The sequence below is a fragment of the Saccharomyces mikatae genome, assembly GCF_947241705.1.
Source record: "Saccharomyces mikatae IFO 1815 strain IFO1815 genome assembly, chromosome: 4".
Classification (NCBI taxonomy): Eukaryota; Fungi; Ascomycota; class Saccharomycetes; order Saccharomycetales; family Saccharomycetaceae; genus Saccharomyces; species Saccharomyces mikatae.
This window is the reverse complement of record NC_079259.1, coordinates 171,715-185,870: the sequence shown is the minus strand read 5'-3', so window position 1 is coordinate 185,870 and position 14,156 is coordinate 171,715. Positions and strand designations below refer to the sequence as shown.

The 14,156-nt window shown below is 36.1% G+C and overlaps 5 protein-coding genes across 5 annotated transcripts; 2 read left to right on the top strand and 3 right to left on the bottom strand.

Moving 5' to 3' along the window:
• Positions 1-472: 472 nt before the first annotated feature.
• On the top strand, positions 473-4,078 carry COP1 (coatomer subunit alpha; the record flags this gene model as incomplete). The annotated part of the gene is made up of 1 exon (XM_056226620.1): positions 473-4,078. One exon carries the CDS (start codon positions 473-475, stop codon positions 4,076-4,078), a length of 3,606 nt encoding a protein of 1,201 aa, XP_056080877.1.
• Positions 4,079-4,415: 337 nt separating this feature from the next.
• Positions 4,416-5,879, bottom strand: LDB17 (Ldb17p; the record flags this gene model as incomplete). The annotated part of the gene is made up of 1 exon (XM_056226619.1): positions 4,416-5,879. One exon carries the CDS (start codon positions 5,877-5,879, stop codon positions 4,416-4,418), a length of 1,464 nt encoding a protein of 487 aa, XP_056080876.1.
• Positions 5,880-6,402: 523 nt separating this feature from the next.
• Positions 6,403-7,740, bottom strand: RPN5 (proteasome regulatory particle lid subunit RPN5; the record flags this gene model as incomplete). The annotated part of the gene is made up of 1 exon (XM_056226618.1): positions 6,403-7,740. The coding sequence occupies one exon, from the start codon at positions 7,738-7,740 to the stop codon at positions 6,403-6,405; it is 1,338 nt and encodes a 445-aa protein (XP_056080875.1).
• Positions 7,741-8,102: 362 nt separating this feature from the next.
• On the top strand, positions 8,103-10,535 carry NOP14 (snoRNA-binding rRNA-processing protein NOP14; the record flags this gene model as incomplete). The annotated part of the gene is made up of 1 exon (XM_056226617.1): positions 8,103-10,535. One exon carries the CDS (start codon positions 8,103-8,105, stop codon positions 10,533-10,535), a length of 2,433 nt encoding a protein of 810 aa, XP_056080874.1.
• A 242-nt stretch (positions 10,536-10,777) lies between these two features.
• ATG9 (autophagy protein ATG9) lies at positions 10,778-13,840 on the bottom strand (the record flags this gene model as incomplete). The annotated part of the gene is made up of 1 exon (XM_056226616.1): positions 10,778-13,840. The coding sequence occupies one exon, from the start codon at positions 13,838-13,840 to the stop codon at positions 10,778-10,780; it is 3,063 nt and encodes a 1,020-aa protein (XP_056080873.1).
• Between the last annotated feature and the right edge of the window lie 316 nt (positions 13,841-14,156).

Here is a 14,156-nt window from a genome sequence, read left to right as displayed (position 1 = left end):
GCCTGTCCTATCAGCAAGACTACAACTACTATGCCGTGAAACATATAATTGTTATGTACTCTTTTCTATTATTCCTATTGTTATTTTTTATACGACGTACAGAGCGACCGAAAATTTCGACAACACGAAACGAAATCGACAGTTTGCCAACTCAATAAATAAGAGATCTGTCTTCGAGACTGCGACAGTAAAGCCTCGATTCAGCAACGCACAGGGACCATAGACTTGTTTAAAGAGGCATTGCGACTAGGTTAATTATAAGTTTGGTGAAATAGCAAGGTTTTCTAAGCACGTTGTATTTCCCCCTTCTTTACCAAAGATATAAAGTTTTTCCTTTTATTCTACCTTCCCTTTACCCCTTTGGATAAAAACAATCACTTCTGTTCTCCACATTTTCGTGATTTATTAAGCTGAAATAAGAATAAAATTTTCTTTTTGCTAGTGCATTTATTCATTTCATTACCGGAACAAAATGAAGATGCTAACTAAATTTGAATCAAAGTCCACCAGGGCAAAGGGTATTGCTTTTCACCCTTCTAGGCCTTGGGTATTGGTGGCTTTGTTCTCCTCAACTATCCAATTATGGGATTATAGGATGGGAACCTTACTTCACAGATTTGAAGATCACGAAGGTCCTGTTCGTGGGCTAGATTTCCATCCAACCCAGCCTATCTTCGTTTCGGCAGGTGACGACTATACTATCAAAGTCTGGTCTTTGGATACCAACAAATGTTTATATACTTTGACTGGACATTTGGATTATGTACGTACTGTGTTTTTTCATCGTGAATTGCCTTGGATCATATCAGCTTCTGATGACCAGACTATAAGAATCTGGAACTGGCAAAATCGTAAGGAAATCGCATGTTTGACCGGTCATAACCATTTTGTCATGTGTGCTCAATTCCATCCAACTGATGACCTGATCGTTTCCGCCTCCTTGGATGAAACCATCAGAATTTGGGATATCTCTGGTTTAAGAAAAAGACATTCGGCTCCTGGTACCAACTCTTTCGAGGAACAAATGAATGCCCAACAAAATCTTTTGGATGGTTCTCTTGGTGACTGCGTAGTAAAGTTCATTCTAGAGGGTCACACAAGAGGTGTCAACTGGGCCTCTTTCCATCCTACTTTACCATTGATTGTGTCCGCCAGTGACGACCGTCAAGTTAAGTTATGGAGAATGAGTGCTACGAAAGCTTGGGAAGTGGATACTTGCAGAGGTCACACCAACAATGTTGATAGTGTCATTTTTCACCCACATCAAAACTTGATTATTTCTGTCGGTGAAGATAAAACCCTAAGAGTTTGGGATCTTGACAAGAGAACCCCAGTAAAACAATTCAAAAGAGAAAACGATAGATTTTGGTTAATCGCAGCTCATCCTCATATTAATCTATTTGGTGCCGCACACGATTCTGGTATTATGGTTTTCAAGCTTGATCGCGAGAGACCATGCAGCTTCATTCATCAAAACCAGTTGTTTTTTGTCAATGCAGAAAAGCAAATCCAAAGTTTCAATTTCCAAAAAAGAGTTGCTTCATTACCTTACGCCTCATTGAAGGGAATTGGTCAACCTTGGGATGCATTTAGAAGTATATCGTACAACCCCTCTCAACATTCTATTTTGGTTAATGAAGCCAATGGCAAGTTTGCCCTCGTTATTTTACCAAAACAACCCGTGGGTGCAGTGGAACCAACTAGTGTCACCCAAGATACAGGAAATTTTGCTACGTTTGTCGGTCGTAATAGATTTGTTGTTTACAACAAGAATTCTGAATCTGTGGAAGTTCGTTCTTTGGAAAATAAAGTCACCAGAAACATCAAAGTGGATGAAACAGTAAGAACTATTGTTGCTGCAGGCCCCGGATCTGTGTTGGTCATACATCCTAGAGAAGTTATTCTTTACGATGTTCAACAGGGTAAAAAAGTATCTCAACTAGCAGTTAAAAACGTCAAGTACGTAACCTGGTCGCTAGATGGCCAATATGTCGCATTGATGAGTAAGCATACCATAACTTTAGCTACCAAAAAGTTAGAATTGATTAATTCTATGCATGAAACCATTAGAATCAAAAGTGCTGCTTGGGATGAAACTGGTGTATTAGTGTATTCAACCTTGAACCATATAAGGTACTCACTATTGAACGGCGATAGAGGCATTATCAAGACTTTGGAAAAAACTTTGTACATTACAAAGGTCCAAGGGAAGTTAGTTTACTGCTTAAACCGTGACGGTGAAATTGAAATCCTAACCATAGATCCTACAGAATACCGCTTCAAAAAGGCCCTGGTCAACAAAAACTTTCCAGAAGTCTTGCGTCTGATAAAAGACTCTAACTTAGTAGGCCAAAATATCATCTCCTATTTGCAGAAGTCAGGTTATCCAGAAATTGCTTTACAATTCGTCCAAGATCCACATATCCGTTTTGATTTAGCCTTGGAGTATGGTAATCTAGATGTTGCCCTAGATGAAGCAAAGAAACTGAATGATTCTGGTACTTGGGAAAGATTAAACCAAGAAGCCCTAGCGCAAGGTAATTCCAGTTTGGCTGAAATGATTTATCAAACTCAGCATTCTTTCGATAAACTTTCCTTTCTGTATTTGGTCACTGGTAATGTTAACAAACTATCCAAAATGCAAAATATTGCTCAAACCCGTGAAGACTTTGGAAGTATGTTACTAAACACTTATTACAACAATTTAACGAAAGAAAGATCTGACATTTTTGCTGGAGCTGGTTCTTTACCATTAGCTTACGCTGTGGCAAAAGCTAACGGGGATGATGCAGCAGCTTCTTCATATCTGGAACAAGCGGAGATTGATGAGCAGGATGTCACTTTACCAGACATTATCAATACTTCCAGTTTTGTCCAAAGACCAGTAATTTCTGAGCCACTTGAAAAATGGCCACTAAAGGAGGCTGAACTATCTTATTTTGAAAAGGCTGTTTTAGGCCAAATTGAAGATTTGAATATAGAGGATGATGTCCCAGAAGAAAGCACCCCTCAAGAGCAAGAAGAACCATTGGCTGAAGAAAGCTTCGATAACATGGACGTTGATGAAGACGAAGGTGCCTGGGATTTAGGCGATGAAGATTTGGATGTAGGAGAAGAACTACCGGAGGAAGTTGAACAAGGCGAGATTTCCTCTTCAGCACAGGAAGCTGAAACTGCTATCTGGATCAAAAATTCTAAGTTACCTGCTGTCTTAATTGCTGCTGGCGCCTTTGATGCTGCTGCTCAAGCTTTGAGCAAACAAGTAGGTGTTGTCAAACTAGAACCATTAAAGAAATATTTCACTAACATCTATGAGGGTTGTAGAACATATATGCCTAGTACGCCTTGTGAGCTTCCTGCTCAATTAGGTTATATCAGAGCATATGATGATACGGTAAGTGAAGATCAAATTCTTCCATATGTTCCAGGTCTTGATATCGTTAATGAGAAAATGAATGAAGGCTATAAAAACTTCAAACTGAACAAACTGGATGTCGCGATCGAATGCTTCAGAGAAGCCATCTATCGTATTACACTGTTAATGGTTGATGATCCTGAAGATGAGAAATTATCTCACAAGATATTAGAAACTGCTAGGGAGTATATTTTAGGTTTGTCCATTGAACTGGAACGCCGTTCATTAAAAGAAGAAAATACTGTACGTATGCTTGAATTGGCTGCATACTTTACAAAGGCTAAGCTATCTCCAATTCATCGTACCAATGCCCTGCAAGTGGCGATGTCTCAACATTTCAAGCACAAAAATTTCTTACAAGCTTCATATTTCGCAAGTGAATTCTTAAAGATAATTTCTTCTGGTCCTCGTGCCGAGCAAGCCCGTAAAATCAAAAACAAAGCTGATTCAATGGCTAGCGATGCCATTCCAATTGACTTTGATCCTTACGCTAAGTTCGATATTTGTGCAGCCACTTACAAACCAATTTATGAAGATACACCCTCTGTCTCAGATCCATTAACTGGTAGTAAGTACGTTATTACGGAGAAAGATAAAATAGATAGAATTGCTTTGATTTCTAAGATTGGCGCACCTGCGTCTGGATTAAGAATACGTGTGTAAATACGGTTTTATCTATTGATTTTCTTTGATTTTATTCTACTATCCAAATTTAATGGAACAAGACCTTTTTAAATTTGAACAATATGATAGTGAAAGAATATAATTATATAATAAATGGTTATATACAATTTCTAAAATACAATACCTTATTTTAATCATGCAGTGTATAGTATATTACTCTAACTACGATATATCTTCCTAAAGAGTTCAAAGTGAAATTTTGTAGTTCAGGTTGTCACATTAGCATATAAATGGGTACAGAGTTTTATTAGATACTGCCCTGACGAGAAGGAAAAATTGGTCGGAGTAACCATCATAGTGCAAGAAAAAAAATACATTATTTTGATGTTCCACATTTCCTTGATGGAGGCGGAGGAGGAGCTCTAGCCTTTCTTTTAGTCAAAGATTCTGCAGAAATATCTAATTCACGATTACTATAAAGATGGCCTTTACGAGCCAAGATATCTTGATTATCGATTGCCCCCAAGGTAACAATACTGGAGTTTCTACTAGTCATATTACTAGAGGCCGACGAATCTTCATCCGGAAGCGGTGAAGGTGCCTTTAACCAAGGAATTTGTTGAAGACACTTCCGCGATAAGAGCACAGTGACTTGACGTTCGTGCAACGCTGGGCTATCAACGCATACATTATCTAAGGTTGACAAGTAAATCAACAGTTTATTCAAATCATCCTTTCTATAATGTGTCTTGGACAATTGTGTATTCTTTAATAATGGAAGCAAAACCCTCAGAAGGGTATTTCTCAATATCTCTTCATCCTCACTAATGTTCTGTAGCTCTCTGATTAATACGTCAATAAGAACATGTAGGTCGTTTGTATAGAAAAAATTCATCGGAACGTAGTCACCTCTTGGCGTCAAGATAAGATATATGATTTTACACATCATAATTTGTAACGGAGGGTCTGATACTCTATTGAATTTTAGTAGTAACAACTCAGTGAAGCTTTTTGAAACAGATCCATTAATTAGGTATTTGTAGACTTTGTTTTCAATGTCAAACTCTTTAGAAAACATCATATATTGCTCATTTAATGCCAACAAAAGTTTAAACTGCGCATTGTTAAACATATCATCCATGGTGTCGGACCTCATTGACTCCATCAAAAAATAAACAAAGAAATTATCGACAATTTGAAGATTAGCAATAACGCATTTACAATACTTGAGGATTTGAAATAACAAATCCATTAAAACAGTGGAAATTTGCTTCATTTCATCTATGATAGCCAAATCAATATCAGTTAAACTTCGGTCTGGACTATGTAGGGGCCTCCCCGTTTTAGAATCCTCAGGATTATATTGCTGTTTACAAACAACCGTCTTTTCTTTTCCGTATTTGCTCAAATAGGCAAACTGCGTGTACAGGACATTATAAAATACAGTAAATCCTTGGAATTTGAGCATGATTTCCAAGGAGTGTACATTTTTTTTGGCCTCACAGAGAAGAATGTAAACGATTATAAACTTCATATTCATCTCTAGAAGGTCAATATTAAGTAGTGATTGCAACTTACTCAAACAAAATTCTTTTTTAAACTCAAATAAGGGTGATTCCAACAAAATTAGCGACATTCTGTAGAGATCACGGTCAGTATTGATAAAAATCTTATAGGAATCAGTAGCAAACTTCAGGTACGCAACCAGACTTGAGTTGACATGAGGCTCGTCCAAATTTTCCTTTGATATATTAGCAATGGCCTCAGTTTTTTCCCAAAACTCAATGATTTCATCCTGGGTATGGCTTTCAATATTAGGAGATAATGGATCTAGTATCATGAGTCAAAAGAAAAGGAAAAATGTTCGAAGAAAGTGAAGGCTAAAGTGACATAAGTTAATGAAAAAAAAAGAAAAATATAAAATAAAATTCTTGTTTATTGAAGAGAGGAGTGTTTACCCAGGAATGTTTACTGCTTCAATGATAACGTGTACAGGTTTAACAACAAAAACTATAGAGTCTTTTATTGGTTGAACAACTGATTATTATCAGCTACCCTTAATGAATTCGTGTATATCCTACCCTACCACCAGCCCAGACTTTCAACTTTTCACATTTTTTCCTAAGCGTCCTGATTCCCCTGAAAAATTAAAAAAAAAAAATTGAAGTTTTACCCTTTATCACTCAGCAAAATGGTTTTGAGAAGCAAGTTGAAAGATAATAACTATACGTGACCATTCTCCATTCGAATTATATAAATGCATAAATATTCTTATTTCACGTACGTAGATACAATCTCGATTAGTAATAAGTGTAAAATCAAGATCAGGTCTGAAATAGGCCAATACTTTGTTGACGACTTTCTTATTTGGTTTGCAAACCATGCATGATTTCCTCTTTAGTAATCAAATGGCCTATTGTTTCTATATGTTCTAGTAACTCATCAACATTATGCGACCATTCGTTCAATAATTGACTTGAATTTTTTGGTTTCTCGAAATTGACAATTTTGGCCGGGCGATTAACCTTAGCGTATATGATACCTTGGTTGACCAAATCACTAATGTAAGTTTCAGTTTGAGTTTCAGTTAGATCCAAGAGTTCGTTTAATCTTAACAAAGTGATTCTGGAATAGTATTCGGAAATGACTCTTAGATTGTGCTCGATGACCCTTTTTTGTAGATCTTCCCAGTGGTGCTTGTTTGCTTCTCCGCCGAATGCTAAATCGTCTTTATTTAAAACGGGCTCGTAAGTTTTCTGAACAATTGGCCATCTCATCAATTCATGTGTAATGAACAATTTCACTAAAGATTCTTGGCTTTCTAATTTTTTCAAGTTGTTATCGTTTTGAATTTTATGAACCAAATCATTTTGTAAGTTGCCATAAGGCGAAAGGACCAAAAAATATACAATGTGAGATAAAACAGGTTTCCATTTAGCCTCATCTGATTTAATGACGTCCGTTTGATAAATCTCTTGCAGATATTGTGCAACTTCTAGATACTCCTTCTTTTGCAAACTAATCTTCACCAAAAGATTATAATATTCTAATTTCAATGACTCGTATTTGGGACTTTTGAAAGTCTTCTTTAAAATTTTTCTTGAAAGAACTGTGGCTTGAGAATAATCACCTTTTAATATACTCAATTCCATTTGTTCTAGTATAAACTGAATCTTTTCCGACATTTCCATGGAACCATAAGTTTCGACTTGTAATTCACATAGAATATCCGCCGCTTCATCGATCTTACCCTCTTGCCTCTTGATTTCTACTAAATCTTTTGTCACTCTAGCTCTTTCCACCTCCACAAATATCTTATTCTCTGTAACCACCCTGATGGTTTCAATAACTTTGATCCTGGTGTCTAAATCTAACGACTTCGAGCTTTTCAAACATTCCATGATCTTCTGTATCATGCACTGAATAGATAGCTTTAACTGGCCATGCTTCTTTGAGAGTAGAGTCAACTGCTCATTTAAGTCGTCCCACTTATTTTTTGACGTTAACAGATCCACAATCTTGGCCAGGACTTCCTTCGAGGAGCTCAAATCAGAGGCCTGCCTTGTTTTCTTCTCCAACACCAACAATTGGTTCAAAGCAGAGTTATAATCATTTTGAGCAACTGAATCGATCTTAGGAAACTCTTCCTTTAAAATCTGGCTATAATCCTTGTCAGCCTTAATTGGTGCGTCTCTTGACATCTTTTCCTGATATTTTAGTTCGCAATAAGAACACTTTATTCTTTGCAAAAGATTTCAGTTCAGGTAGCAGTATCTTCCAATCGTTTCGATATAGAACATTTGTTTATCGTGGCGGTCTGTTCTAGGTTTTCATTAGGTTCCCCTTTGCATTTTGCCACCGAAAGGTTCCAAGAGTATAAAAACAAGACGGGTAATATTTACGCGATGAGCCGTAAAGAACGAGTGAAAAATTTTAGAATTTATGAAGAATTGTATAGTAATGATAACAATGAGATGAGCACTCGGTTAAAAGGATCTGAAAACTCTGTTAATTCTTAGCGCTAACAGTGTAGTTGAGATATACGCAAATACAGGTCAAATATATGGCTGGTTCACAACTTAAGAGTTTGAAGGCTGCTTTGAAAGCCCGCGGGCTCACAGGCCAAACAAACGTTAAAGGTAAGAGTAAGAAGAATCCGAAAAGACAAGCGAAAGAGTACGATCGTGAAGAGAAGAAGAAGGCCATTGCTGAAATTAGAGAAGAGTTCAATCCCTTTGAAATAAAGGCCGCCAGAAATAAAAAGAGAGATGGCGCATCTTCTAAAACTGCTGATCGTATTGCAGTAGGGAAGCCAGGTATCTCTAAACAGATCGGTGAAGAACAAAGAAAACATGCATTCGAGGCAAGGAAAATAATGAAGAATAAGCGCGGTGGTGTGATTGATAAGAGATTCGGTGAGAGAGACAAATTTTTGACTGAAGAAGAAAAAATGTTGGAACGTTTCACTAGAGAAAGACAAAGTCAGTCAAAGAGAAATGCAAACTTATTCAATCTCGAAGATGATGAAGACGATGGAGGCGTGTTTGGAGACGGTCTTACACATCTCGGCCAATCTTTGTCATTAGAAGATGAGTTAGGTAATGACGAAGGTGATTTCTTAGCATCTAAACGAGTCAATGAAGATGATGTTGAACAGCTTCAACCTCAAAGGAAAAAGACTAAAGCTGAAGTTATGAAAGAAGTCATTGCTAAATCGAAGTTTTATAAGCAAGAAAGACAAAAGGCTCAAGGGGTACTGGAAGATAAAATAGACGATCTGGACGATAATTTTGAAGATGTTATGTCTGAATTGATGATGACACAACCCAAGAAGAGTACACTAGAATCTAAGACTGAACTAGATAAGGAGTATGATATAAAAGTCAGAGAACTACAGTTGGACAAGAGAGCTGCTCCTACGGATAGAACAAAAACTGAAGAGGAGAAAAATGCTGAAGCTGAAATAAAGAAACGGGAGTTGGAACAACAACGTCTTGATCGTATGAACGGTATGATCGAACTAGAAGAAGGGGAGGAAAAGGGTGTAGAGGATTTGGATGACGGATTCTGGGAGAATGAAGAAGACTATGACGATGATAATGGAGGTATTGCCAATTCAGATGATGATATAAACCTTGAAGATCAAGATGTGGATGAAAAGTTTTCTCAAATTTTAAAGAAAAAAAATATCTCTATGTTATGCCCTGAAACACATGATGCGCTTCTGAAGCTAGTAAACAAGGTAGATTTGTCTGACCATCCTAAGGTTGTTAAAAGTATTATCAAAGCTTATCAACCAAAACTAGCTGAAGGCAACAAAGAAAAATTGGGGAGGTTTACTGCGGTTTTACTAAGACATATTATTTTCTTAAGTAACCAAGAATACTCTAAAAATGTTCGAAGCTTCAAGGATACTCAAAACTCTTTGATCGCAATATTAAAATCCCTCTCAGAAAAATACAATAAAGAGCTTTCCGAAGAATGTAGAGAGTACATCAATGAAATGCAAGAACGTTATAAAAAGAATTATTTCGACGCTCTTTCGAACGGTGATTTGGTTTTCTTTTCAATTATTGGTATTCTTTTCTCTACCTCAGACCAATATCATTTAGTAATAACTCCGGCATTGATTTTGATGAATCAATTCTTAGAACAAATTAAGTTTAATTCGTTGAAGAGAATTGCATTTGGTGCGATTTTGGTAAGAATTGTTTCACAATATCAACGTATTTCTAAAAGGTACATACCTGAGGTGGTTTATTTCTTCCAAAAAACGTTACTTACATTCATAGTTGAAAAAGAAAGTAAAGAAAAGCCGTTAGATTTTGAAAATATTAGGCTGGATTCTTATGAGTGGGGGCTTCCAATGAATACTAACTTTCCCAAAGAGAGATCAATCACTATCCCATTGCATACATTTTCAACAATGGATACCGAGCTGCAATCTGTAGAGAAAAGAGTCTCCCTATTGCTGAATGTTATGGAATCATTAGACACAACTATTTCTACTATATGGAAAGACTTGCCTGCCTTCAAAGAAATTATTTTACCAATCCAAAAACTTTTAAGTACATATGCTTCAAAATACCCTCATTTTGAAAAGCCAAAAAATCTTCTGAACAAAATTGAAAAGTTAACGAAGTTTACAGAGCATGTCCCATTAACTTTACAAAACCACAGGCCTATATCTATACCTACACATGCACCTAAATATGAAGAAAACTTCAATCCTGATAAGAAATCGTACGATCCTGACAGAACAAGAAGCGAGATCAATAAGATGAAGGCTCAATTAAAGAAGGAACGTAAATTTACTATGAAAGAAATCCGTAAGGACGCTAAATTTGAAGCTAGACAAAGAATTGAAGAAAAGAACAGAGAAAGCAGTAACTACCATGCGAAAATGGCTCATATCGTTAACACTATTAATACAGAAGAAGGTGCCGAGAAAAACAAATATGAAAGGGAAAGAAAACTACGTGGAGGAAAAAAATAGTCAAATAAATGCATTGATCACCTTTTTCTTTGCCTAAACATTACTGTATTATTTTTGAGAACCATATTTCTCTAATTTAAGGAAATCATTATCTTCTATTTGTAATACATGATTAGAAAAAAAATCGAATTATATATGCATTTAAATAGGGCAAAAAGAAAAGGAATTAAAATGGTTATATATATATATATATATATATATGTATATATAGTTATCACGTAGCATACACTGCTCAATGTGTATTATCTTCCAACATCTGACTTTTTGTAATATTCTTTAACAAGTCCCAGTACACCACCTTTATTGAGTATACCATTACTGTTATAATCCGAATTTAATATACTGTTGTGATTTATTCCATCATAATGAGAGAAAGCACCCGAATCTAAAAAAGATTCTGTGATCTCGTATTCGGAATCTTTATTGCCATTATTATTATTATTACTATCATTATTATCTTTATTAGTAGCAGCTTCATTAGTCTCATCACCTATGTTCTTGCCATTATTATTATTATTATTATTATTATTATTATTATTATTATTACTATTAGTATTATTACTATTGTTATTCCATTTTTTTGCGGTTTTGTTTGTAGAGTATACAGCAGGTGTTATGTTGTGATTGGGACCCAGTGCATGCTCGCCTATTCTAAATAACTCTGGCTTCTGACCTGGTTGGAATTGCTTTCTCCAGGAGTACTTATTATTCAGAAATGGGTCGCCTTCGTTATTTTGATAACCTCGCTTTACAGGTAACTGATATTTACCTGTCAAATTATCTGTGTTAGAATAATCATCCATGAAATAAACGTATGATTGTAACATTTTATTGTTTGCCATATCGTTATTGCTATGGTCTTCGCTAGTAAATTTTCTCCTTCGTCTACTGTTGAATGTATGTCTTTCGTTCGCAGCCGTCTTTCTTGTTAAACCATCTTCTCCAATGCTGTCAGTATCGTTGCTTTCTATATCCTTCACGTTAAACATGGCATACTTGCAGACATATCCCAACCCATCCACATACTCAGAATTTTCTCTGAAGAAATCAACAATTCTGCCAGCTGAAGAAGGCAGTGAAAACCAAAGAACAAACGGCGTCAACATTAAGCTAGTGAGTTCCCGCAAAAGTATTACTATCCGTAAGTTGTACAATTTACAGAACTCTAATTTAATCTCCTCCTTATGGTATCTTCCTTCCCACTCTTTTGGTAAGTAGTGTGTATATTCATACAGCTCTTTAAGAGTCTCTTCGGGGTCAAAAACGTGGTACTCTTGTGCTATTGTATTTCTACTTACAGACCATATAGCACCCAAAATAGTAATATAAAAAATGACAGATCTATCTGAGGTGATTTCGAAGTTCAAAAAGTTTTCTGGATCAAAAACAGTAAGAAAAGCTAGAATTGCCACGAACGATCCACTTATAAAAGAAATAAACTTCAAAAACAGATTAGTCTTTTCCTTTGGAAATTGGTCGACGTATTTGTTAGCCAATGTTGTGCTCAAACTGATTCTCTTCTTAAAAATGTGATAAAGTTCGTTATACTCACGGAATTTCCATTCTGCAATTGGAGTGTATTGGCGTGCCCCAATAGATCCTGGCGACGTCTTATATTCATTAAAATATCTAAAAAAATAAAGCAAAACAAAATAAGTGACCAAAAATGGGGCAAGTATAATGTTAAGAAATCCTGCTAACATGAACCTTTTTTGCAACTCTTCTCGTGTAAACTCCCTTTGGGAAGGTTTTAGAACACTTTGCCTAATAAAACCGGATTCATTGAACATAAAACCCATGACACATAAATTTATATTCCATTCTAATGTTTTTGTCAATACATTGGTTCTAAGTAATGGTATAGGTAAGGACAAATCCAAAATATCACTGTTGTAAAGTGCTATGAGATAATTTTCTCTTCTCATAATCCTATTTGCGACATCATGTGCATCAATTCGATTCTTGGCTTTAACCTCAACCACATTTGCCGTCATTGCGTTTTGATCCTTCAAATACATCAATTGTTGTATTACGTTTTGCCACGGCAAAGTTTGAAGCTCATCATCTGCTATGTTTAACAAGTACGTATAGAAGTTTTGCAATTCCGATAATTTTTTAACATCAAAGTAAAGCTGAACAATTTTGAGTATAACAAAGAAATAAAACAACCAGAGAAAAATCTTTGTGAATCCTGTTATATTATTAGAATAACACTTATCGATAATAATATCTGAAACCTGATGACTACTCGGCAATTTCGAGTAATCAACGCAATAACCCATGTACGTTGAAATGAAGACAACAAAAAGTAAAGTACTGATATTCAGTATTTTTTCTAGAATTATGCAATAAAACCCATTTCCTAAATAATAATTGTAAACATCTTGTAGGAACATGTCAAGGTTTTCTACATTTGCCCACTTCCAAAGAGCCCGTTCTTTGACACTTAAAGTGTTTATTCTATCTTCAGGGGTGCTATTCAAAACAGAAATATTGTTTAACAAATTCGGTTTTCTTAGTAGAAATAAGTTGGTGAACCGATTTGTGTAATTCGACGACGAGCCATTAAATCGAGATTGTGATCCACGGCCGAAATACTTGGTGCCATGTTTTCTACTCCAGTTGGTATTCCGAGAAGAATTATCCGCATTCTTATCCTTATCGTATCGAGTGGCCTTCGATGAGGTAAATAACTTTTGAGTATTACGTTGAGGATGGTTATTCTGTAAGATATGCCTGAAAAATAAAGGTCGTTGACCGTTTTCTACAATGTTGCTCTTTTTCGTGACAGAGTCTTGCATACTTCCCTTTTGAAAAAGGGGTGTATCGTCTTCAAAACCATCATTATTTATGAACTCATTATCTTCTTCATCTGACGAAAGCTGCCCGACCTTGGGTACAGAATCATCAGTAGAGCCCTCAACTGGCCTCTCTAGACCACTATTTTCATTTTTAAATACTTTCTTATCACTTGCCACCTTATTTAAATGATTGCCGCCATATAATCTATTACCAATCTGTGGCGCATACGCTTGGATCTGTTCTTCCTCTTCTTCATCCTCTTCTTCTGTGCTCGTGCCTTGGTCTGACTCAGGAACACGTAAATCATTCTCGTCTCCAACCTCATGGCTTACTTTAGAAGAAGGCAACAAAGATGAACCTCTCTCTATGTCAGGTAAAGGAAAATTACTCATCTCCTGATTGTTAAGAGAAGGGTTAACTTCATCAGATTGCAAACCAAATATTCGCGATAGAAAAGTATTCTTCCCATGAGAGTTGGGTAGCTGGTATTCATCCTTCTCCATAACCCAATATTTTCCTTGTTTTCGGCACCTCCAAGAACTCTTAAACACTTCCTTATAAAGCAAGGTTACTCATTGTTTCATTGTAGTTATGGCGCTTCCTTTTTGTTTTAAGTGTGGCTCCCCTAAAGCTCCGGAACTGGGTAACAAGAAGTACATTATATAACAGGTCCAAGAGAATATTAGAAAATGCAGAAGGAAAGGACGGTAATAGTATAACCAACACCTTTTATTACGGGCGCTTTTTAATTAATGTAACTAGTGTTAGAACTACGTATGACTGTGTATATTCATTTATATACCCGACAAATGCGAGTGC